Genomic DNA, 23,740 nt, shown 5'->3' with positions numbered 1-23,740 from the left:
CAGCAGGCTCAAGGGAGAGGAGGTCTTATCCTCATGGAGTTCATGTGGGCCATGTGAACAAGGAGGACAATAAACCTGTACATAAAAAAATAAAATGTATTTAAGTATTAATATTTATTTAAATACTAAATATTGCAGAAAGTGATAAATGCCAGAAAGAATAGAAAACAAGATGATGGGATAGAAAGTGACCTGAAGGGGGGGTTATTTTAAAGATGCAACCAGAGAAAACCTCTCTGAGATAATAACATTTGAATTGAGAACCAAACCATGAAAAACTGTAGAGGAACAGAGTTGCAGACAAAAGAAACAGCAAGTGTAAAAGCCCTGAGGCTCAATGAAATAAGAAAATGTGTTTGTGGGACAGAAAACCAGAATGGCTTGATCGGAGTGAACAAGGATATAGAAGGTGAGGAGGTAAGCAGAGGCCAGATCACCAAAACTCTTACAGGCCATTTCAGGTCTGTATGTTGGGAGTGTATATATTGTCTAATATAACATGTATATTTTTACTTGAAGAAGCTGATGCCAAGTTGACATGTCTAGCTAATGAGCGAGTAGCCCTAAAACACAGATCTCCTGAATCTGAAAGAATCCTATGTGTGTTCTACCACACTGAACTGCCATTCCTTGGCTCTGCCCAACTAGCAATCAAAGTGAGACAACATCGTCCAGGAATGCCAGGCATCTGTCTCTAGAATCTGCTTTCCTGCCCCTGTTATTCATGCATGCTTCCCTCTCACAGAAACTTCTGCCCTCACCTCCTGTGGATCATTCATGCTCATCCTTTGGGATTCAGTTCAGGTCCCCTTTTCACCTGAGAAGCTTGGCTTCCCTGGCCCCAATTCCCTGTCCTAAAGCTCTCTCACCAGTCTAAGATAAGCACCTTTTCTCTCTGTTTCCACAGCATCACAGCTGTACCTGTATGGTTGTACTAAGGGCTGCCTTATCTTTTCACTGTACTCCTTCCACTAGACGCGAACTTCTTGAGAAGAGTTCTTTGTGTCTTATTTGCTTTGGTGTCACCAGAGCTAAGACAGTAGAGTACATCATAGGTGCCCATTCACTGCTCAGTGATGAGGGCAGCTGTCTGGATGTCAATGGGCAAGTCAATCAAATGCTTGGCATTCCCTCTTCACTGTGTGGGAATCGGAGACCCTTCATGTTTATGTGCCTCATGAGGATGTTCTGAATGCAAATTAAAAATAATTTTTGTAAAGGCATCAAATAGAATTATTTTAAAAACCATTGTGGGTATTAATAAGAAATAGAAACAAGTTAAAGGTTTCAGGGATCAAAGGGGACTTGTGGGCAACTATCTAAATTTACTTTTCTATTTGTAAACAAACTTCAGTACCTTACATTATAACATGTATCTCACCATTTTAATAGCATATATTAAAGTAATGATATTTCAGAATCAGGCCTCTTTTTTAAAAAGAATAGAATTTTCTTGCAGAAAAGGAGAAGGAAATTTGGCAAATAAGCTGGTTATGTCCTCTGACAAATTGAGAAAATATGATTTCACTCTATAGGACTAGATAGTCTTTATTAAAAGGAACTTTGCTTTTGCTTTATGAAGAAGAGCAGGTGACACATATTTTATTAACAGTCATTACATCTATCAAGTATGGATCTACACATACATATGCAGCAATATGCATATGACAAAACAATTCAGATTGTATTTTCTTCTGAGGACCTCAAAATTAAAGATGAAACATGTAAACTGTCAGCATTAGAAACAAGTAATATTTTTCAAGATGCATATATGTATGTCAAATAATTATCTAGTTCCATTATATATCTTCTGATACATACATTTGAAATATTTGTAACTGCAAAAAAGGGGAAAACTCCAGATGTTTGCCTAGCTTTTTCTCCCTTACCATCTATGTTATCATTCAATTACTTAAACAAATTTTTAATTGATTTCATTATCAATTTTTTATACTTTTGTTTTGTAATTTGATATTTGATTTATAGAATAACTGACACATATTCATCACCATTTCACAGGAGACACTAGTGGATGGGCGACTATATTTGGCACAGTCCATGGAAATGCTAATAATGTGGCATTAACACAGGAGTGCTGTAAGTGGTGTTGATTCAAAGACTCAGTATCAGCTTTGCGAGCAACATGATTTGCGGTGCATGGATTTATATGGGTGGTGTGATAAATTCCCTTTGGAACTTCAATTTCAGTTCAATGTATTTCAATGGTCAACTGGTCTGTTGTCTGCCATGGGACTGAAGAGATGGAAGAAAACAGTATACTCCATTCATGCTCATTTTATGTATTAGCCTATGATTGCAAGAATACATAGATATTGAATAATTATGACAAATAATAAAGATCTTTTCCCCTTTAATTACTTTCTTCAATAAAGATATTGAACACCAACTACTTTCCAGCCCCTATGTTAAGGACTGAGAGTACAATGATAAGAAAGATACGGCCCCAACTCACAAACACTTCACACTGTAGCAAGAAAGACAAATCCTGATGGAAGCAGGGAAGGTACAATATAGTGCTAAACTGGGGGAATGATGTCTGCACAAGGGAATGCGGAAGCCCGTTGGAAGAAATGAAGGCTGTGCCAGGGGTGGGGAAAGAACCACAGAGAAGATGACACTGAGATGGACTTAGAAGTCCCTGGATGAGGAAATGGGAGGAGGTAACAGGACAAGCAGGGAAGCAAGATCTGCCAAACGCTGAGGTAGGAAGGTGCAGAGCAGCTCCCAATGCCTTTTTTCCCAGTGGTTCTGAGTGCCTGGAGCAGAGGAGCTGGACCTAGAAGATGAGGCCAGCCCATAAAGGGTTTTGGGGGCACACCTTGGACATTGGCCTCTACTCTGTAGATAGAGTCATGTCTTTATACATACCTATATTACATACATGTGTATAATGTATACATAGGCACAATTATGTAGGTGCATATACAATTATATATGTATATTATTATGTATATATAATGCATATATATTTAACACTATATTAATATTATATTATGCACTTTATAATACCAGTTTATAATCACCACTTATTATGTGCTTTACTATACATACACAGGAGCATCATATATAAAAATTAGAAATTAAAAGATTAAAAATCAATATAACTGAAAGTTCTAATAGTTTCTTCCTGAACCACAATAAGTCATCTTGTACACATCCCATTGTGGAGATCACTGCTGTACACAGTGGACAACCACCCACCAAAATTGTGGGCTTATTTTCTTTTAATGAAGAGGAAGAAGCATATAAGGAGCGTTTGTGAGACTGATTCTTCCACCAAAATTATAGAGAATGGATTAGAACAATGGTCCTCAGCCCTGGGCAACTTTTGCCCCCAGAGAACATTTGACAATTGTCTGGAGACATTTGGGTTTTCACAACTGATGGGTTGCTACTGGCATCTAGTGTGTAGAGGACAAGGATGCTGTTGTGCATCCTATAATGTATAGGACAGCCCCCCACAGTGGAGAATGGGCCTCCCCAAATGTCAACCTTGTCAAGGCTGAGGAGAAAGTACAGTGAAAGAGATACTGATCATTATGTTTCCTGCAATACTTCAGATTAATACTCATAATCTAAAACCAGAAAATGTCAGTGAGAAAAGTTAAGATAGAGATGCAAGAAGCATTCCTGAAGAAGAATACAGAGCCTGTGGGTATGACTAACTTGTAGGTGAGGGGTCTATTCACATTGCTCATTTAGACAACAGGCTCAGCTTGGACTACATGGGATTCTTTTATTGGTAAATAAGAGTTTCAAACCCCAGGTTTTCAATCTAATAATATAACCACTATTTTTGATGTCAATAAACATTGATGTAAACATTCTGAACTTATCTTTAAGAAGTTGAGCTAATTAGCATAAACTTATAAACAACATAGAATATTTTCCAGAATTTTATACACCAGAATGCATCTTTTGAATTAAGCAGGTACTCAATAAAAGTTTGTTGAACTTACCAAAATTCAGTGACATTGATTTTAAAAAGTTTGGATAAAAGTGATTTAAAGGAAACAGAGCAATTAGAAAGAACTTATAAAGATTTAACTAAATAATAATAAATACAAAAGTTGAAAAATAATCCTCATGTTCTTAGCTCCCATCAAAACAATTACCCATAGGATCAGACGCAAAATCAAGTGCTCCATAAATATCGCTTCTCTCTCTCTCTTTCTCTCTCTGTCACACACACACACACACATACACACAAAGTGATTATCTGTCCCATGGGACAACTTGGCCTGGTTTCTCTGTAGATTTCTCACTCCTTTTATACGCCATTATCTTAATAATTATGTAAGTTTCTTCACAGTAAAATCTGAAGTTTTATTTTTCTTCTGAATGTTTCAGATAGATGGATCTTTGGTTCTCTCCGCTTTATAGCATCTATACAATTTTTATCTTCCACTATAACTTTATAGTAATGAAAACAAAGAACGAAAATACGAGGGAATCTGACTCAGTTGATTTCAATAAGGCACAATGGAGGCTATGGCAGAAACTGCGTCCCTCTCTTCTCCCAGCTCCAGAAGTTTGAAAGGGGAAAAAGAATGGAATTTAATTTTAATCAACAAGCATTTATTGAGCAACCTCTTTGTGTCATTCAATTCAATTAAATTGACTCAATTTTACCCATTACAGATTTACTCCATCATAGTAAGGTTTTTCATCGAAGAGAACTTAATCTTGCTTCACTATACGCTTTTTTGCCATTTAAACCTTTCTGTGGTTTCTTTCTAATCACTTATTAAGTGCCTCTGAAATGACCACTGGAAGCTAGAACTGAGATGAAACACCACATTAGTCTATATTTGGCTAGGTGAGAAGTCTTGTTTGCTTTTATTATGGGCCCAAATTAGTGCACTGAAGGTGTAAATGTTAATACTTTCGATGAAGAAGAACAATGTCATTTATTAGAGATAAGGTAATAATTTTAAAAAAGTATTGTTTTCCCAGTGAAATACTACTCTTTTGCCCCCTAGTTCTAAATCAGTATCCACAACCCTGTGACTGCAAAGGAACTGAATTGGAATGTGTAAATGTCGGCTTAAAGTCTGTGCCAGTGATTTCCAGCAATATGACATTACTGTGAGTAGACTTCGCATCTTGCTGATATTTGCCTGTAAAATCATATGGAAACAATGTAGTCTAATCTAACCTCCCCTTGTTCTGTTTTGTTACTTGTATACTAGCAAAATAATAGAAGCTCCCTTTAAACCACCAGCCATTAGAGAATTCTTCTCCAAGGAAAACAGGTTTTAAACACTGAGTGTTAGATTAGCTTGAATATCATTTAACTCACAAATGTCTGTGGTCTGGAGTGTTTATTTCAGTTACTTTCTGATCTATTGTTTTTACTAAAATGCCAGTACTGTACAACTAAAAATGGAAATAAAAAGGAAGACCACTAGCTTATTCTATCTCATTTTAAATAGCAGTAATTGTCCAAGATTGCAAAGATATAAAAGATCCATGAAGCTAGCTGTGTTATCACTGTGCAAATTTTCCTGTACTTTGGAAAAATGCTTTGAGAGCCTCAGGAATTTGCAATCATGTTATAATTTGACCATGCATGAGTTGGTTAGGATTTTCTCTTTTTTTATTTATTTATTCATTTGAGACAGAGAGAGAGAGAGAGAGAGAAAGCAGGAGCAGTGGGGAGAGTCAGAGGAAGAGGGAGAAACAGACTCCCTGCTGAGCAGGGAGCCTGATGTCGGGCTCAATCCCAGGACCTGGAGATCATCACCTGAGCTGAAGGCAGACGCTTAACCGTCTGAGCCACCCAGGCGCCCCGAGTTGCTTAGGATTTCCTGTTGGTTTTTTTTGGGGGGGGGGGGGGGGGGGTTGTTTTGTTTGTTGTATTTTGTTAAATTACCTAGAGAGTAAAGATGTTAAATCACGATAGACATTCTAGTCTATGATACTAACCAGACTTGTCAAATGTGTGCAAACTGCTTAATTTTGCTTTATGGACTTCTCATTCTCCCATGAGGAAGTTTTCAGTTACCATGGTCATTTTCAAATATGTGTTAAACAGCATGGAGTATCATTAAATATCCTGTTTTCAAGCATGCACTTTCTAGGAAAACTTTCGTTGGTCATTAAACCTGTAATGAAGTCTGCTTTACCTGTTATTTTAGGTCTCTTAAGAAAAACAAAATTCACAGTCTTCCAGATAAAGTTTTCATCAAATACACAGAACTTAAACAGATGTAAGTAGCTATTAGTAGTGTTTTTATGAAGAAATCCTTGTGATGTTTTATTTAAGATGCCTTTTATCTTTTTAAGTAAAATGAAATATAAACTTGATAACTTTTCCATGAAATTTATTTTTCCAAATGTAATTAAGATTAGGAAATTAAGCTTTGAAAACTAGCATATTATCTTTCCATTTCATAATTTAAAATAGCTGAATTGATTTTATTTAAACTATTTTTAGAGAACTAAATTGGAATTGAGATCAGGCATCTAAATAAGAAAACACATAGTTCCATGTGATTTTCCAAGATCATTTGGAAAATGACATTGTAGATTCAGAGGCACTAGATGTACTTTTTAATTTAAAGAGGAATGTTAGTATAGACCAGAATGATCAGATCATTTAAAACACATAATGATAGGATACAGCCTATCTCCCAGGATAATAGGAACAAAACCACAATCTTAGTGAAATCAGTGATATTAGCATATCTGAGGAAAGAAAATGTTAATAAATAGAGCACAGTCAGCAGTGAAGAAATGGTAGTCAGCAAGAAACAAAGTATCAAGATGCCATCTTCCAAGAAAGAAAACCAGGATCTGGGAGACATAATCCCTAGAGAAGTCTCTACTGGAGGACAGGGATGGATTGTCAATTTCCACCATAACTAGCACGAACTATCTTTTGCCTTGATTCCCTGCTCACCAAGCAATGTTATGATGACTGCATTAACTTCCCAAATTATTCATACTAAAGTATCTGGGCAGTTATCTTGGATAGGGTATAAGAACATTCCTATTGGTGGAATTGGATATCTCCTATTTAAATAAAGAAATTGAGAATATTCAACCTTTTATGAGTTTGGTTACTGTATGTCAGTTCCTCTGAGCACAGCCACTCTGGGATAATGAAAAGATCAAGTTTCTACACTTGCCAAGATGATCATTAGACTAGATTTAAAAATTAACAAAGTAATGTTGTAAGGCCCCTTGGCAGTACAATCATATTGTTTTATCCTTCAGCCTTCAGCATAGAAGGTTTCTAGAAATGTGAAATATGTTAAAATCTAGAAATGTAAAATACGTTAAAAGGAATAAAAATAATCTGATCTTTGGCTTATACTAGACAGACATATTTGGTTTAAAATGCCATCAACAATTCTATGCTGTTCATGAATTTAGGTACAGATTTTCTCATACAAGAAAAGAAGTCACTGAAGGAAGTCCATGAGTGAGGTGGAATCTTCTGTGAACAGAGATAATCATGCCTGGGTTTGATTACAGCCTTTGTAAATATCATCTTACATCTCTGTAAATACCATCCTGGAGCATGTGGTCATGTTGAAATTGCCACCGTGGAGTAGCTGTGCGTGGACTCTGGGTTTCCAGATTCCTCCAGAGAGGAAATCCTAACTGCTAATCTTACTGGAAATTCTTAGAATCACCACATGTTCATTCTATGAATCAGTATTGTGCTTGCAATTGCCTGAATAATGCTCAAGGGAGGAAAAATAAAATAGCACTAGCAGAAAGGAAAGAAAAAAGGCTCATGTTGTAGAGTACGTTTCAATTCTACGATCTAGAGTCGTAGAAATTTTATGAATTTTTAGTTAAATCTTCTTATTATTCACAAGGCAACTAAAGTCTGCAATGGTTAAATGATTTAACTAGGATCTACAACTAGTAAGTGGAAGAGCCACATTTAGAACCCCTATCTTCTGATGCCCAATGCAATGTTTATTTTACAATAACCAGAAACTAGAGATGGAAAGAAATCATTCTAGCATCAGATTGAATGTTCTACCAACACATACTGTCCTAGACCATACAGAACTCCCTTCTGTACATTTTCCCTCTAATTTGGGACAAGTTGACTTCTGAGAAGGCAGAGAGATCACCAGAGGATCAAGCAAAGGAGAGTTAAATTTCAACTACTCAGACCAAGTCCTTTTGTGGACCACTGATCTATGTCAATAATATCTCTTGTAGTATCGGGTAGCCCACTTAAGGGAAGAATATGGAATCACTCCTTTTGATAATTCAGGCCCCAATTTTTCCTAGTGAAATAAAATAGGGATTAACCCTAATTGCCCAGAGCAGCTGGAAAATTCTCCAAATAAATGTTTACTTCTACTTTGTCTGAGAAAACCTAGGTGCCACATTATCACCCAGCAGAGGCTTTCTCAATGCAAGCTGCTATTTGATGCTTTCTAGGCAGGTTGATTCTCCCGGAGACTGAGAGAAAAGAGATCAGGAGACCCTCATCAATAAATACTCACTAAGTTATCTATTGAAGGCAAAATACTGCACAATTCTTTATATTTATATAACACTTTTTAAAGTTTACAAAGAATCCAACATTTGGAATTCTCATTTGGACTTTGAATCCCCAAAATCTGTGAGGTGGGGGCAGACATCATGAGCTCCTTTTAGAAATGAGGGTATCTACTCTGGAGAAGAGGGTTTGTTTACCCAAAGGCAGCCATCTGACAAGTATTAGAGCTTGGCCTCAAAGCCAGACCTCTGACTGTGGTCCTTTGGAAGCTTAGCTGCATGATCCAGACTCAGAATATTGTTATTGTTGATGAAAACGTCCATTAACCAAACTTTGATTTGAAAATAACTCAAGTTCTTTATAAGCATTACTCGAATATCACAAAGCAGCTCATGAGCTCATGAGTACCCCAGCCCCTTTTCTCCCACTCTTCAGCAGCTCCTGCCACTCCTTCTCCAACCCCCGGCCTCAGACATGCCCTTCCCTCTCCTGTCCTACTCTTACCTTCTCCTTCCCTATTCTGCATTACAATAGCCCAAATAACCATAGCAAAACCCAAACCATCCCCAGGAGAAGGTGTCCAGGGAATGGACAACCCCCAGAACCCTTGGTAGCATTCATCAGGAGGGTAAAAGCTGAGAAAACCACATGTTCATTCATTCTTTCAACAAATATTTGTTGATACGTGCAAGGTGCCACATACTGAGGATACAGTTGTAAACAACACCAAGAAAAGGCCTCTCTTCATGGAGCTTAAGGTACAAAGTCAGAGGATAGACAATAAAATTGACAATAAAATTGAAAATACACAGTGTGTTAGATACTGATTAGGGCCATGGAGAAAAATAAGCCAGGAAGGGAATGAGGGCATGCTAAGGAAAAGAAATTTCAAAGAATATGTTAATAAATTTTGTCCTGTCACTTAACTCTACTATCATCTTTAAAGCTTCCCATCTTTATTAGACTTACTCTGTGAAACAGATCAGAACACACCCAATCAGCCCTCCATATAAGTGTAGATATTTAAAGCTGGCTGTTATTACCCTGCATGTTCCACAAGGCTCTTCAAGCAGAATTCTCTCCCAGAAGGACCTGGTTTCATATCTGATCAACATTCTGGTCACTCTAATCTGTATATGTTCACCTACATTTGCTTTACATGAGGTATTTAGAATAAATGTAATATTATCACTGTGATACGACCAAAGCAGGGCAGGAGAAAGCTCGCAACATTTCCTTTCTAAACTCTATATGCCCTAGGCTTACATTTGCTTTTTGGTGGCTACTTCATTCCCTTAACTGTCAGTGATCATGCTTCTAAAATTCCCAATCTTGTGCCACAGGTGTTTCTGCTAAGTGATGGCTACTCCATCCTGCATTTGTGCACTTGGCATTTGAGAGCTAGTGGTGGGTCCATAAATTATCCCTATTCTGTTTCATCTTGTTAGAGTCAGCTTTTCTTATCAGACTGTGAAGAACTTTTTGGAAAATTCAACATATTTACTATTCTTCCCAGCATTCTGTCATATGAAAATTAGATGAACCACCTTTCCCCGTATCATGGAGTAAAATATTGAAGAGGATAGCGTCAAATACTGTTTCCTGAGCCCTTCATCATCATCCTTAAAATAATGTGTATTTTTCTTTATTTTGTCCATAAAACCATCATAAAACCATTTGATCAATGCCTGGTAGACCTATAAGCAATGTCAGCCACATGTTTGTGTCGGACTGATCAGTTTTTCAAAGAAAAAAATCAAGTTGGTCTGACATGCCCTGATTCTCGTGTAGTCCCCTGTTCACTTTCTCTTTGAGGCGTTCATAGGCAGTGTCCTAAATAGCCTGTTCTGTGATCTTGCCCAGAACCAATACCAAATTCATCCTTCTCTGCACGGGGATATATCCTAAGAGATCACTGAATCTAACTTGGAGTGAGATTGTGGTCTAGAAAGCTCTAAATATTCAGTGGATTGAGGTCATTTAGGCATCCAGAAAAATAAATTTATAAATCAAAATGAAATCTTATTTGCCAGGTGAATAAATGTTGTTCAACTTATCTGAATGCTTTTACTATTGATCAGATTACTCATTTTAATAATCTTTTAAAATATCAAGAATTTCTAATATTGGGAGGAAGAAATTTAAGATGACCTTTCAGAGAAATAAAATATAATTTATAACATTGACTGTAATACTTTATCACCACTACCATGGAAACCAACAGCAGTTCTCCCCGCCATTGTAACATAAACCTTATATAAATCAGAAATTCCTTCTTAAACATGGTTCTTGTTCAAGGCAATCATTGGCAACAAAATGTAGCTCAAGGAGTCTGCCTGGCTCATGAATACAAAATGTTGCATTAAAAAATAGCCTATAAACATGCATGTCATTAAAGCATTTATTTGCTTTAGTTTCAGGTACATAAATTCCTGGCGTTTCTGCTTGAAAAGTCCTGACAGCTGAAACAGCAGGAATTCATGAACCAGTAAGTTATTCTTAAAAAGCCATTCAATGTAAAGTATATTAAATGGGCTCATATCTCAGCTCTGAATACAAAGAGGACACCACTTGCCAAATTGTCATGTTTCCAAATTTCCCCTCATATTCACCAAGCTTCTATCCTGCAAAGAAGAAAGGGGATACTACAGGATCAAGTTAAAATTCACTAGCCTAAGTCTGAGACAGGGGACTTGGGACTCTGGTTCTCTGTGGGGTGCCAGCAAACTGAAGTCAAACCAGAAGACTAGAGGCTCTTCATTATTTAAGGAGTTGGATTCTCAGCTCATGTCAGGGAAGGCAGAGAGGCTGTACATGTCCAGTGAGTCATGCAGATTGAAAGCACAGAGTCAAATTCACAATTTATGACTGCCCATCTCTTCAAGATTTTGCGAGCATGTAGGTAAAATGTGCATTCCACTTTTGAATACATTATCTTGAATAAAATATAAATCGCACTAGTTAGGTGGTAAATCTTATATTTAAGAGGAACTTCAATATACCTATATTATAGTATTATATTCTTTTTCTGTTTTCATTTATTGTTGTAACACAATTCATTATTTTAATTTTCATTACATCACTCAAGGGCTCTGAAATGCTAAAACAGATATTGATCTGTATGGATTCATTCTATTCATAGCAGAACTTTAAAACCAAAAGCACAATTTATACTGCAATGGGAATCATCTCTTCACAGACATGGTGCAGGGGAGGAGGGTTGGAAAGACATGAGGTCTCCATAGGTTTCAGGTTTACTTTGTGGGATTGAAATTGATGTTTTGTGTATCTATGGATGTAATGCATGTGCTCTGTAGAACCAGCCTTTTCCACTCGGTAGTACACAGAGAAAATGACAATATTTGTTTAACACTTAGGGTTATAGATAGGTTCGCTGATAACTGGGAGCTGATCTCCGCTTTACCTAGCTACCTGAATGGCTGAGGTTTTTAATATCTTGGCACACCTATAATGCCTTTGCTAGAGAATGAATAGTTACAGTGTAACAAAATTCAGAGTACAGTCATATGCTAAAGGAGCACATGTTCTATGAATAGTTTGGCAGTGAAGTATCATAACAGTTAAGACGGCGTTGTGCAAGATTTTAGGAACCAAAGCAAATAAAAATAAGAGATAGGGAAGTCATTCAAAAGACTATGTAGTCATTAATTACTATTATTAGTGGAAATTTCCTGCTCCTAAATACCTCTAGAAAATATGAATTCAAGGCTAACCTCTCATTGTATAATGAGCACAGGAAATGGAAATTATTTACTTAGATACTCCCAACTTAGATATTATTGAATAATACTCTATTGCTAAATTGCTTCAGGGGTTAAGTAAATCATGACCCTGTGAGCTGAAGTTGATGTACTAGCCCCAGTTCAACTACTCATGCCATTTGTGACCTTGAGCACCATACTAACTCCCTTTGTGCTTCTTGCTCTGCATCTCAAAATAAAAAAGAATAAGACTTGCCCTCTCCTTTTTCCAGGGGAATAGAATGAAGAGAAATGAGGAATTAAAGTTGGAACTCTGTGCTGAAAAAAATAAAGCTCAACAGTGAGACTGGTTGATCTCACATGGGGCGTATCTCTTGCAAGTCAGGATAAGAAAACTGTAAAACAAGACCACTTTGCTCCTCAAACTCATCACACACGAGCTCAGCGGTGCAAACCAGAGATGCCCGAATCTCACTACATGGGTGCTAGTGGGACAGGGGGGGCATTGGCTAGGTTCACAGCCATCTCTCATGGGCAACACCTCTACTGCTCAACATAAAAACTTGGGACTTTATAAGCCAGTTTCACAAAGTGTCTTTTAGTTGAAGGAAGTGGAGACCACATTCAACAACTTGATAAAATACCTAAACCATAATCACATGACTCTTCTATCTTATTCCTACCAGATTTCTTCAGCATAATTGTATTACGCACATTTCCAGGAAAGCATTTTTTGGATTACATAACCTGCAAATATTGTAAGTAACTTCTTTATAATTATGAGTACAATTTTAAGTAAAGATTAGAAGGGTAGAATGGTCATTTTTGAATGCTTAACTTGGCTATAGCGAAATGGGAGGAATCGGTTATCACGAAGTACTTAGATTAGTTATTATGCTAAAAGAATTATTAAAAGATTCCTAGTTTTACCAGTTACAAAGGCTCTCCTTAACCTTGTCTTCTCAAGTTTGGGTCATTTCCACAACATTTTAGCATTTTATTTTTTCTAACCCTCGCTAATTTACCTATATATTTTCTTAAAATGCTAGTCTACTAAGGATGTGACCAAAAAGGACAAAAGCAAGAATAACCTCCTCTTATACTCTTAAAAAATATAATATTCCAACACACTGCTTTTGGCCATTTTGCTGGTCCTGGCCCTGGTGTTGCACACACTAGGCTTGTTATCTGTATCTCCTAGTTGTTCCTTGAATTCTTCCCCTCTTCTTATCCAGTTGGGTGCTTTCAGAGACAGATGTCCATACTCCATGATCATCAGCAGCAGCTCATATTCTGATTATATGTGACTAAAATGGAGCATTGAGTTTGCCTAATTGACTTGCGCATGCTATTTATAGGTATCTCAACCACAACTGCATCACAGCTCTCAGACCCGGAGTATTCAAAGACTTACATCAGCTAACTTGGCTGTAAGTAGTCTAGTTTTTCCTTCCCCCACAAAAGATCAGTCTTGATGATATACATCAATGCCTATCGTTTCCATCTATTTATGTATCTTGTTTATTATACTCATTTTTCTGACTGTCACATAATCTGGAGCACTTTACCCAAGCAATTCAGATAATGGCATGCCAAATGGTAGTTATGTGCAAAGAAATCTGTGCCATGCTTTTTCAGGAAGTTTCCTGAGTCCAGCCAGTGTTTACCTATTCCAGAGTTTCTCAACCGCAACTCTGTTGGCATTTGATCCAGATAATTCTTTGATGAGGGGGGTGTTCTTGTGTATTTTGGGATGTTTAGCAGCACCTGTGGTCTCTACCCCAGTTGATGACAGTAGTCCTGATTCCCAGAGTTATGACAACCAAAAATGTCTCCAGACATTCTCAAATGTCCCCTGACCTAGAAAGTAAGCAAGTTAAGGGCTTTTTTGATTTCCAGAACATTCACAGAAAAGTCTGAAAATATGGTAGTTTGTGGTGTTTCATTACTTTCCAGGCTGAGCCACCAGCTCCATACTGAGGAGTCTCACATCAGGCGTTTGTGTTTTCATCAGGAAAATGAACGTCAGGCAGTTAGAAGGGTCTATGTGTCAGTTTGCCCATTTTCTGTAGGTTGGCCTGGCCTAATGGAAAAAGCCAGAACTTCAACCTCATCCAGATCCTGTGTATGCCGTGGTCCTATGCTTAATGTTCCAGGCAACTTTCTTAATCTTCTGAATTTCTCATCTGTCAACTATAATCACAGTTCCTTTCTAAGAACAATGTTGTGAGGTTAAATCACAGGGCATGTATAAACTGCCACATGCAGAGCTCCTGGCATATAGTAGGTGCCCAATGGCACTCCCTTCTTCAACTCTTACCCTCAGGGACCCCTGGTTTCAAAGGCACAAGAAAAAAGAAGGCATATTTCCCTTTAGTCTATTTCTTTCTAGGAAAATACCATATATCATTAGAAACAATGATTTGAATATATGAATATTTCACTCTTTCACCCTCAAAGCTCCTAATGAGTTTGTTTGTGCAGACCTTATTAAATGCATCATGTAAACACCATGAGACCAAAGAACTATTTGTGATTTCCTAAGAATTTTTTTTTCCTCATTCACTCTTCATTCAGTCAATCAGTAGGTCAAAGCATTCACCAAGCCTATATTCAGCTAATTAATAATTCAGCTTGTGCTGGACCCAAGTATACAGAGGTGAAGCGTATGACTCAGATCTTGAAGTCCAATGGGAGGTGGAAGCAGGCAGAGAAAACAATCAGGACAGAGCTCATAAGGGCTGGGACGGGGGGTGGTAAGAATTTGGAGGAAAGAGCCAGGGTGAAGGAGGGGCTCTCAGGGAAGAGGATGGGGCCAAGTGTGGACGGGCAGGAAGGAAGAGAGTAGGTGTTGGGGGAGACATGATTGTCATGGGCCTTTTCTTGTTTCCTGGTTTTATTTCACAAATGTCTCTGATGCTGGAAATGTTTGTGATATGTTTTTTTCAGAATTCTAGATGACAATCCAATAACCAGAATTTCACAGAGGTTGTTTACTGGATTAAAGTCCTTGTTTTTCCTGTAAGTGTTCATCTAACCTTCAATACATCTGTCTATAAACTGCAAAAACATCTAACACTAGCTTACAAAAAAGAGCTTTAAAAAAACTCAAGCCTACTAACATTTTTATTAGTCAAAACCTTTCCTGTATGTCCAACCACAGTTACTGTTGCGATTTCCTGGCCATGGTATATTTTAAGCCTACTGGTTGATTGCTTTTTGATTTCCTTTAATTTCCTTTAATCCTAAGGCATGTTTGACTTGCAGTGGTTAACCAAAGATAGTATTCATTTTTATCTCCTAACTACATTTAAATCTATCAGAATCTCCCAGGAGTTCAGCTCTGACTACATTTTTAACAGAGGGAAATGTGCCTTTGCCCAGCAAGAGTCACTAAAAATTCCAAAATCTTTGTCCCACCGACAGAGCTGTTCTCATAATTACGTTCTCACTGTTTATTAATACACTGAAATGATTTATCAGCAGGGGATTATTATGTTCCTTTATAGTTGATCGTATAGCATCATTATTTTTCCATTTGTCAAAAGGGACCACAATATCATAAATTAATTGTGCAGCTTAACATGCTGATGGGTTGTTTTCTTTCCCCCAGAGCCCCTGCTACCATTTCTTAGATTTAATGCAGTTTGCGATGTGGCCCTTTAATACTGTAAGTGATTAATGTTTCCCTTAAGAAAAAACTCTAGATGTAGGATGCTAGAAATGATTGCAAATTTGAAGTTTACAAGGAAAATTACCATGAACTTCAAAATTATTACTCAATATATACTTTTGTTTCATCTCATAAAATTAAACTGTACAATGTTTATTCCCAGGTTATATATATCATAATTTTGTGTTCATAGTTTCTTTGACATCTGCCTCCTTTTCCGTGCCGTTCGCATATCTAGAGATCATTTTGAAGAGGTAGTTATGTCTGTATTCTTTATCCGGATGTGTTGATTTTAGCATGCAAGTTTCCAAATTGTGGAAATAGTAAAAATGCTGTTCTTAAAGTGGCATATCATTTTGTTTCTAATTAACATCTTCTTTGTGTAAAGGTCTATGGTTAATAACCACTTAGAAGCCCTTCCCAAACAGATGTGTGCCCAAATGCCTCATCTCAACTGGATGTGAGTATGCATTTAGGAGCTAATTTGTTCTTCATCCAGATTAAGGAAACTAGACCTGAAGTTAATTCATGATTACATAAAAAGCCCATTGGTGATCTTTCCAAAACCCAAATCCGATTATGTTATTTCCTGGTTTAAAAATCTTTTGAGAATTCCACTGGGTGTGCAGGTCAAATTCAGACTTGCCCCTGGAGCACCCAAGGCCCCCCATTTTCTATCCCTTCCTCCATATAGTCTACTACCCTGCTCCTCCTCCTCACGAGTCTTCCTTCCAGATGCACCAAACTGCTATAATCAATTCCCCGGGCACATATTATTCCTTCAATTAGAAAAGTCTTGCTCCTTTATTCTTTTGGTTAACTCCAACATCTCCTTCAAAAGTCAGCTTAAACATCCCCTCCAGGAGGCCATCCCTGACATGCCAGTCAATTTTACTGCCTGCCTCTCTGCCTCCTTTATTTACACTATGGACAGACGTCCACCATGCCACCTGGTCCCTACACTGCACACCTGTCTTGCTATCACTATCATAGAACCATCGGTTTACTTGTCTGTCCCCTACCGCTCTGTAAATTCTACTAGGGCAGAAACCCCCCTTGGGATTTATATCCCAGCATTTGTACAATGACCAGCACATAATAACTGCTCAAAAACCTTTGTGAAACTAATGTTGCTAAACCATTTCCACTCCTTGTTAACTTCGAACCAATACTTGTTTAAAACACTTAGTTGGTTTACTTCATGGCTTCACTACCACTACTCCCCATTCCTGCCACCTTCATCTTCACAGTCTCCTGAGACAGGCTGTATTGTCCCATGCAGACATCTCTTGCCCTGTGAAATGCTGATTGTACTGTCCCCTGGAACTTCCTCATTGTTAAATCAGGGGACTCAATACTCATAAGATGATAAAACTGTAGTGTCTCAGCTTTTGATCCTTTCTGAGCTAGCCTTACAATTACTTGTTACAACTATTAGGTGCCCTTGTGTTTATTTACTGACATTTATTTATTTATTTATTTATTTATTTATTATTTATATACCTGTTACCACAATACTTTTAAGGCAATAGAGGTCTTACGTAGATGTGCCACTGCCGAAAGGGAAATAATGGTCTGAACATGAGAATAAAACTTGTTAAGAATAGGTGAGAAAAAACAACTTAGAAAACACATGAGTGGGCGCCTGGGTGGCTCAGTCTTTAAGCGTCTGCCTTCGGCTCAGGTCATGATCCCAGGGTCCTGGGATCGAGTCCTACATTGGGCTCCCTGCTCGGCGGGAAGCCTGCTTCTCCCTCTCCCACTCCCCCTGCTTGTGTTCCTGCTCTCGCTATCTCTCTCTCTGTCAAATAAATAAATAAAATCTTTAAAAAAAAAAAAAGAAAACACATGAGCACATCTGCACAATGAGAAGCAAACAGGAAAGGGTGAAAGTAGCAGAAAAAGATCAGGGCCCAGGCCTGTTCCCCAAAATGGACATCAGCAACCAAGAGGAGATCGGGAACCATTATCAAAACCCTGGGTTCTGGCATACTCATGGTCACTCAAGGCTCCTTCAAACACTAGGGAAAAATGTAGACATCCAGTGAAAATATGTTGTTAGTAAGATAGTCTGATTGCACATGGAAAAGGGCCTTTAAACCAAGAGGGAAGAGAACTGAGAGGTCAGACCCAAAAAAACCCCATAAGGCAAAAAAAACTGCCCTGGCCAGGCTTCTCCTCCATCACTTGCCATCAGTAGGGCTATGCTCTCAACTCTTTACTGTTATACCTGTGAAATGTAAAAACATTTATTCCCATTCCATTTAACAATATCTGGATCTTTTAAAAAAAATTATTTATTTATTTATTTATTTATTTATTTATTTATTTCACAGAGAGAGAGAGAGAGAGAGAGCAAGAGCAGGAACACAAGCAGGGAGAGTGGGAGGGGGAGAAGCAGGCTTCCCGCCGAGCAGGGAGCCCGATGTGGGGCTCCATCCCAGGACCCTGGGATCATGACCTGAGCCGAAGGCAGACACTTAAAGACTGAGCCACCCAGGCGCCCCATATTTGGACCTTTAAGAGAGTACAGTGTTTATTATTTTAATCACAGTATTTTAAGGCTGAAAAAAATATCGAGTTCCTACAAGACCACCTGGATGGCTATAAAATGAAACTTAAAAGGGAATGACAAAAGGATTGCTGATTTTGGTGTTAATGTGAGAAATGTTCAGAAGCAGCAAAATAGCTATTGTCATATATATATGGAGGATTATAGGAAGCAGACTATAAAAAGAAGTTAGGAGACTTGGCAGGAAAGTTGCCTCTGTCTCATTCCTTGGCGCTGCTAGGAGTGGTAATGTCAGAGTGCTCCCAAGGGGGGGTTCCCTGATGGTGGGATGCCGCGGCCATAAGGGATCACCAGCAGGATGTAATCATTCCGCCGGTGCTTCTCCAGTGTCAGCACGCATTGCAAACAACATGAGGACTAGTTAAGACCGCAGTTCCTTTGCAATGACGTGGATGGAATATCATGCTAAGTGAGATAAATCAGTCAGAGAAGGAAAAATACCGTATGATCTCACTCACAGGTACAATTTAAGAAACAAAACAAATGAGCCAAGGAAAAAGAGAGAGAGAGAGAGAGAAGCCAAGAAGCAGACTCTTAACTATTGAGAACAAACTGATGGTTACCAGAGAGTGGCTTGGTGGGGGGATGGGGAAACTAGGTGATGGGGATGAAGGAGGGCACTTGTGATGAGCACCAGGTGTTGTATGGAAGTGTTGAATCACTATATTGCACACCTGAAACTAATATAATACTGTATGTTAACTATAGTGGAATTAAAAAAAAAAAAGACCTCAGTCCTAAGGACTGGGGTGGAGCCCGAGAGTCTGCATTTCTAAGTAAAGTCCCCAGGTGACGCGAAGGGCTGTCCCAGCCACACTGGAGCAGGGATACACCCAGTGGCAGGATCTCAGAGGCATGGTGGAGAGAGCGGTCATTTCGTTTCTGGGTTTCAGCACCAAAAACAAACAAAAAACAAAAACAAAATAAAAGAAAGAGTAGTCACTTTCCATCATGCAAATGGATACATATCCTGACTCTGGTGTTCAGTATCTGGAAGATAAATTTGCTTGGGTTTCTCCTTTAGCAAAATAGAGATGAAAGTATCTACGTGATGTCAGTGGAATGTGAGAATATAAGGATCTATGATGCCATGGTTTAGTGTCTAGGCTTTAGATACAGACAGATCTGGGTTAGGAGGTCAATTCTACCATTTACCAGCTGTGTGACCAGAAATTAAGTGAATTCCCAAGAGCCTCACATTACTAATATGTTAAATGGGTGGGGAGGAGGGGGAGAAATAATACCAACTTTGCAGGAATGCTGTTATGCACTCAGAACAGTACCTGACACCATAAAAGTCTAATAAATGGTAGTTACCACTATGATGGTAGCAATATAATGATAATTAATAGCATGGTATCTAGCACAGAGAGACACTCATGAAATATTGGGCTGCCCTTTCCCTCAATTTTATTAAGTTGAATATTAATTGGAAGGGGAAAAGAAGCATAATATTAATTATATTATTAACCCTACAATAATTAGGAAGAAGGCATAAAAATTGGAATGAGGAAAAAATAAAGTTCAGAACTGTTATATCAACAAAAAGTGCCTGTAGACATGTGATTTGTGCAAAAACATTAAAAATATTTCTCCTTCATGCCTTTTAGGGATTTGGAAGGCAACGGGATAAAACATCTTAGGAATTCCACCTTTCTGTCATGCAATTCACTCACGGTGCTGTAAGTATACAATGGAAATCAGTAAAGAGGGGAAACCCAGTAGATTTGGAAGTCAAAAGAAAATACTGACAAGGAATTTTAAAGTAGTGTTTTGTTTACAGCCTTGGTCTGAAACTGCAGTCCTAGAAAACGCACACATAGATTTATCAGTTTTTATGGTGGGTCCCAGCCTTCAGTGTAGCTGCCCAGCCTCTAGATCTCCAGCAGCTCTGCTTCTTGCTGAGGGCAATCAGCATTTCCATGCATCCTCTCAGCTGAGCTGGCCTCTAACCCTGTGATCACTCAGGAAATGAGATAATATGTGCGTAAACGGTTAGCTCTACAACAATTAGCTGTTACTGCCAGTGAACAGTTATCCCTTGATGTCTCTTCTTTCTCTCTAAAGAAAAAAAATAATAATTTTATTCTTAAGGGAAGAATATCTGATGTCTTCTGGTTTGCCAAAGATTCTGATTGGTGATTCTGATTGCTGATTACATTTTTCAAAGGGTGTGGGGGGTGGTATGCACGTGGATCGGCTATGGCATATTTGCCCTGGTAAAAACACAAGAATTTTGCTTTGGTTTTAACCATAGTTTTCCACATGCAGTAAGCAGTAATGTTTAATGGTTGCACAGGTGGTTGGAAAAGAAAAATTAGAGTATATTCATTTGTAGTCGTCTAACCACTGTTTTTCAACCAACTAAGAGATAAGGTTATTGCCAGGCTACGTATCTATCAATCAGATTGCAGACTAGCATATTTAATGAGAAAAGAGGGGCTATCCCACTCAGCAGATGCAAAGAGTTTATTCCTTTTCTCATAGATAATGACAGAGAACACTGGTACAGAGAACACTGGTAAACTAAACAAATTCCATTGACACCTTCTGTTTTATAGCCCCATGTAGCTTTTGAATCACTGTCACACTCATGATCTCATTTGTTAACACCTCTGTAAGGCAGTTAGCGGCAGACCCCCTCTTTTTACTGTATATCTTGGAGAATTCCATTTCTAGACAAAGGAAGTGTAAAACCACTGCCTTCCCCACCACCACCCAATTTAAAATCCATTTGTGGCCCCAGAAACTGCTATGGGGTTGGTTTAAGCTTTGTTCTTTCTGGCCTTTTCCTAAGGAATGTGCCTTACACAAGGATCCTCTCTCTCAAAGCCTACTCTAATTAACAGGTTCCAAATTTGACATCCGTGTGTGTATATTGGGAAATGAACACTTTCTGAAATAATCAGATTCCAAACAAAACGCAGCTTCATAGACCACATTCAGCACCTCAAATTACTCATGGCAGCATTTCCTAGAGAGAACACGTGGATATCCTTGGTGAGAAATTCCTGCTTTACGTTCCACACCAGAACACACCTTACTTTGAGATTTCAAAGGAGGCCTTATGGAATTACCCCTGGATCAGTGACATCTCCCAATGAGAACTGGTTCTTACAGTAGACACAAACCAACAGTGCTGACTCTCACCATGTCTTACAGGTTTCTGCCTAGAAATCAAATTGATTTTGTTCCAGAGAAGACATTTTCTTCATTAAAAAATTTAGGAGAACTGTAAGTAGCATTGTCTACTAGGAAAATAGGATTGCTTCTTCCAAGATTATAAATTTAAGTGACTAGGGAGGCTGCTTTTTCCCTAGTGGCAATCAAATTCTGCAGACTCCTGGATATTCAAAATCAATTAAGAGAACCAACATTATCCTAAAGCCAAAAGCATATTAAAATCAAACGGTGGGCTTAATATGGATTTAGCCTACTCTGATTTCTCTCCCTATTTTCTTTGGGTGATTTCCTGTGTGTGTGTGTGTATGTATGTGTGTATGTGTGTGTGTGTGTGTTTTGGAGCAAATGAGTTTTCCAGAGCTCCTTAAACTCAAGGATTATTATCTCTAATGGCTGGAGTATAGTTAATTCTCAATAAATGCTTGCTAAATGAATAACTGACTGAAATCATATTAATCATGACTGAACAAAGGAACAAAGATGCTTATTATCCCTTGAGAAATTATGACTTCCAGAGCAGATGAAGCAAATACAAATGTCTAGAATGATCAGGTTTATTGAAAAATATTCAGAGAGCTCATGTAACTTTTTCTGTTCAAATATATGTTTTGTGGAGCTAAAACTTTTAAAAACATCTGTCTTGCTATTAATTCATTGCTACCCCCATAATTGTGTATCACTGGAAGTTAAAACTAAGTCTGTTACATTACAAAGGGGGTGACTTGGGTACAGAACTCCTCCTCCTGATCTGAAGCCTAAAAATGGAAATTAATTTCTTAATTAACCTCTCCCCCGTTCTTTATGCCTCGTTTAGAAATCCAGGAAGTACTGGGGAAAATAACTCAGAAAGAGTAATTTGAAAACTAATTCACGAATAATCAAGATAATTCAAAAGAATTTATAAGTATCACAAACTAAATCCACCTATATTTACTAAGTGCCTAGTATGTGCAAGACACTCCATTACAACTAAAAATATTGTCATTTTATGGCAAAAAGTGAAAAGCAGCTCCCTCAGAATCGCTCGCTTATTCTTCACAAGGGCATTCCTGATGAGACTTTAGAGGGTTGATAGGGACTTGGGGTATAGGGTAGAGAAAGCGAGCAGCCCAGGACACACAGGAGCATGTTTTAGGTGCAAACTTAAGGAAACAGTGGTACGGAGTCCACATTTTGAAAAATATTCTAATCCTCTTTTTATCCTACACTTAGGCAGAGCCACACACATTCCCACCCCCCAAAAAAAGAGTCTGATTATATTAGCTTGTTTTTTAAAACATCATCAATAATCTATTCCAATCCACTGTTCATCAGTAAGTGAAAAAAGAAATTCAGAAGTTTATAGAATTAACTTGAACAAGGCATTTTTACTTCCTGAATTTACAAAAATGTTAGATAATTTTACTATGCCTTCATGACAACAAACCATGCTGGAGAGGAATAAGCACATTTAGGTGAGGCCACTAAAGTCCTTTCTTCCAAAAGGCTGTACTTTGTTTTTCAACATAACACTTAACAGGATGTTTTCTAGCTGCACAAGACATCATCATCTTGCTCTGTTGTCATGCTCACTGACCCATGCAAGCTCGTGGCTTTCCTTCTACACTAGACCCGGGTGTCCTCTTCTTACCTGCAGCCCCAGATCAGAATTGCCACCTGGCAGGACAACTACACTTGGATATCATGATAGCATCTCAAAAGTAATCTGTTACAATTAATTTATAGATATCCCTTACCCTCCTGCCAGCTTCTTTCCCTGAACTTACCATCATAGGGCTATCGGCATCCTTCCTGGCAGCCAGGCTCGAAGCCTCTTCCTTTCCCTTCAACCCTCCTTACACTTCCTGTCCTACCAGATGGTGAGACCTGCCCATGACCCCCTTAAGCCCTCATCAGCTTTCACATGGTACAGGGTCAAAGCCTCCTGCCTGGTCTCCATCGTTTGACTCTCCGACTTTTCATGCTTCCGACAGAACTATCATCCCATGAACCAGAGCATAGTATGCCCCGGTCCTGCTTCATATTCTCACTCCTTGTTGCCAGATTTCAATGTTAATGTTCAGAAGAATCACAAGGGATACTGGATTAAAATGCAT

At 38.3% G+C, this 23,740-nt stretch overlaps 1 protein-coding gene across 1 annotated transcript in view; it reads left to right on the top strand.

Moving 5' to 3' along the window:
• RXFP2 (relaxin family peptide receptor 2) overlaps positions 1 to 23,740 on the top strand; it is a 57,442-nt gene that overhangs the window by 18,218 nt on the left and 15,484 nt on the right. The window contains exons 3-11 of the mRNA XM_021678275.1: positions 2,020 to 2,097; positions 5,004 to 5,109; positions 6,162 to 6,233; positions 12,903 to 12,974; positions 13,575 to 13,646; positions 15,166 to 15,237; positions 16,278 to 16,349; positions 20,072 to 20,143; positions 21,624 to 21,695. Coding sequence (XP_021533950.1) covers positions 2,020 to 2,097; positions 5,004 to 5,109; positions 6,162 to 6,233; positions 12,903 to 12,974; positions 13,575 to 13,646; positions 15,166 to 15,237; positions 16,278 to 16,349; positions 20,072 to 20,143; positions 21,624 to 21,695 — 688 coding nt within the window. The remainder of the gene's footprint in view (positions 1 to 2,019; positions 2,098 to 5,003; positions 5,110 to 6,161; positions 6,234 to 12,902; positions 12,975 to 13,574; positions 13,647 to 15,165; positions 15,238 to 16,277; positions 16,350 to 20,071; positions 20,144 to 21,623; positions 21,696 to 23,740) is intronic.

The sequence above is a fragment of the Neomonachus schauinslandi genome, chromosome 3 (genome assembly GCF_002201575.2).
Source record: "Neomonachus schauinslandi chromosome 3, ASM220157v2, whole genome shotgun sequence".
Classification (NCBI taxonomy): domain Eukaryota; kingdom Metazoa; phylum Chordata; class Mammalia; order Carnivora; family Phocidae; genus Neomonachus; species Neomonachus schauinslandi.
The sequence above is the reverse complement of the archived record's forward strand: the minus strand, read 5'-3'. Positions and strand labels throughout refer to the sequence as shown.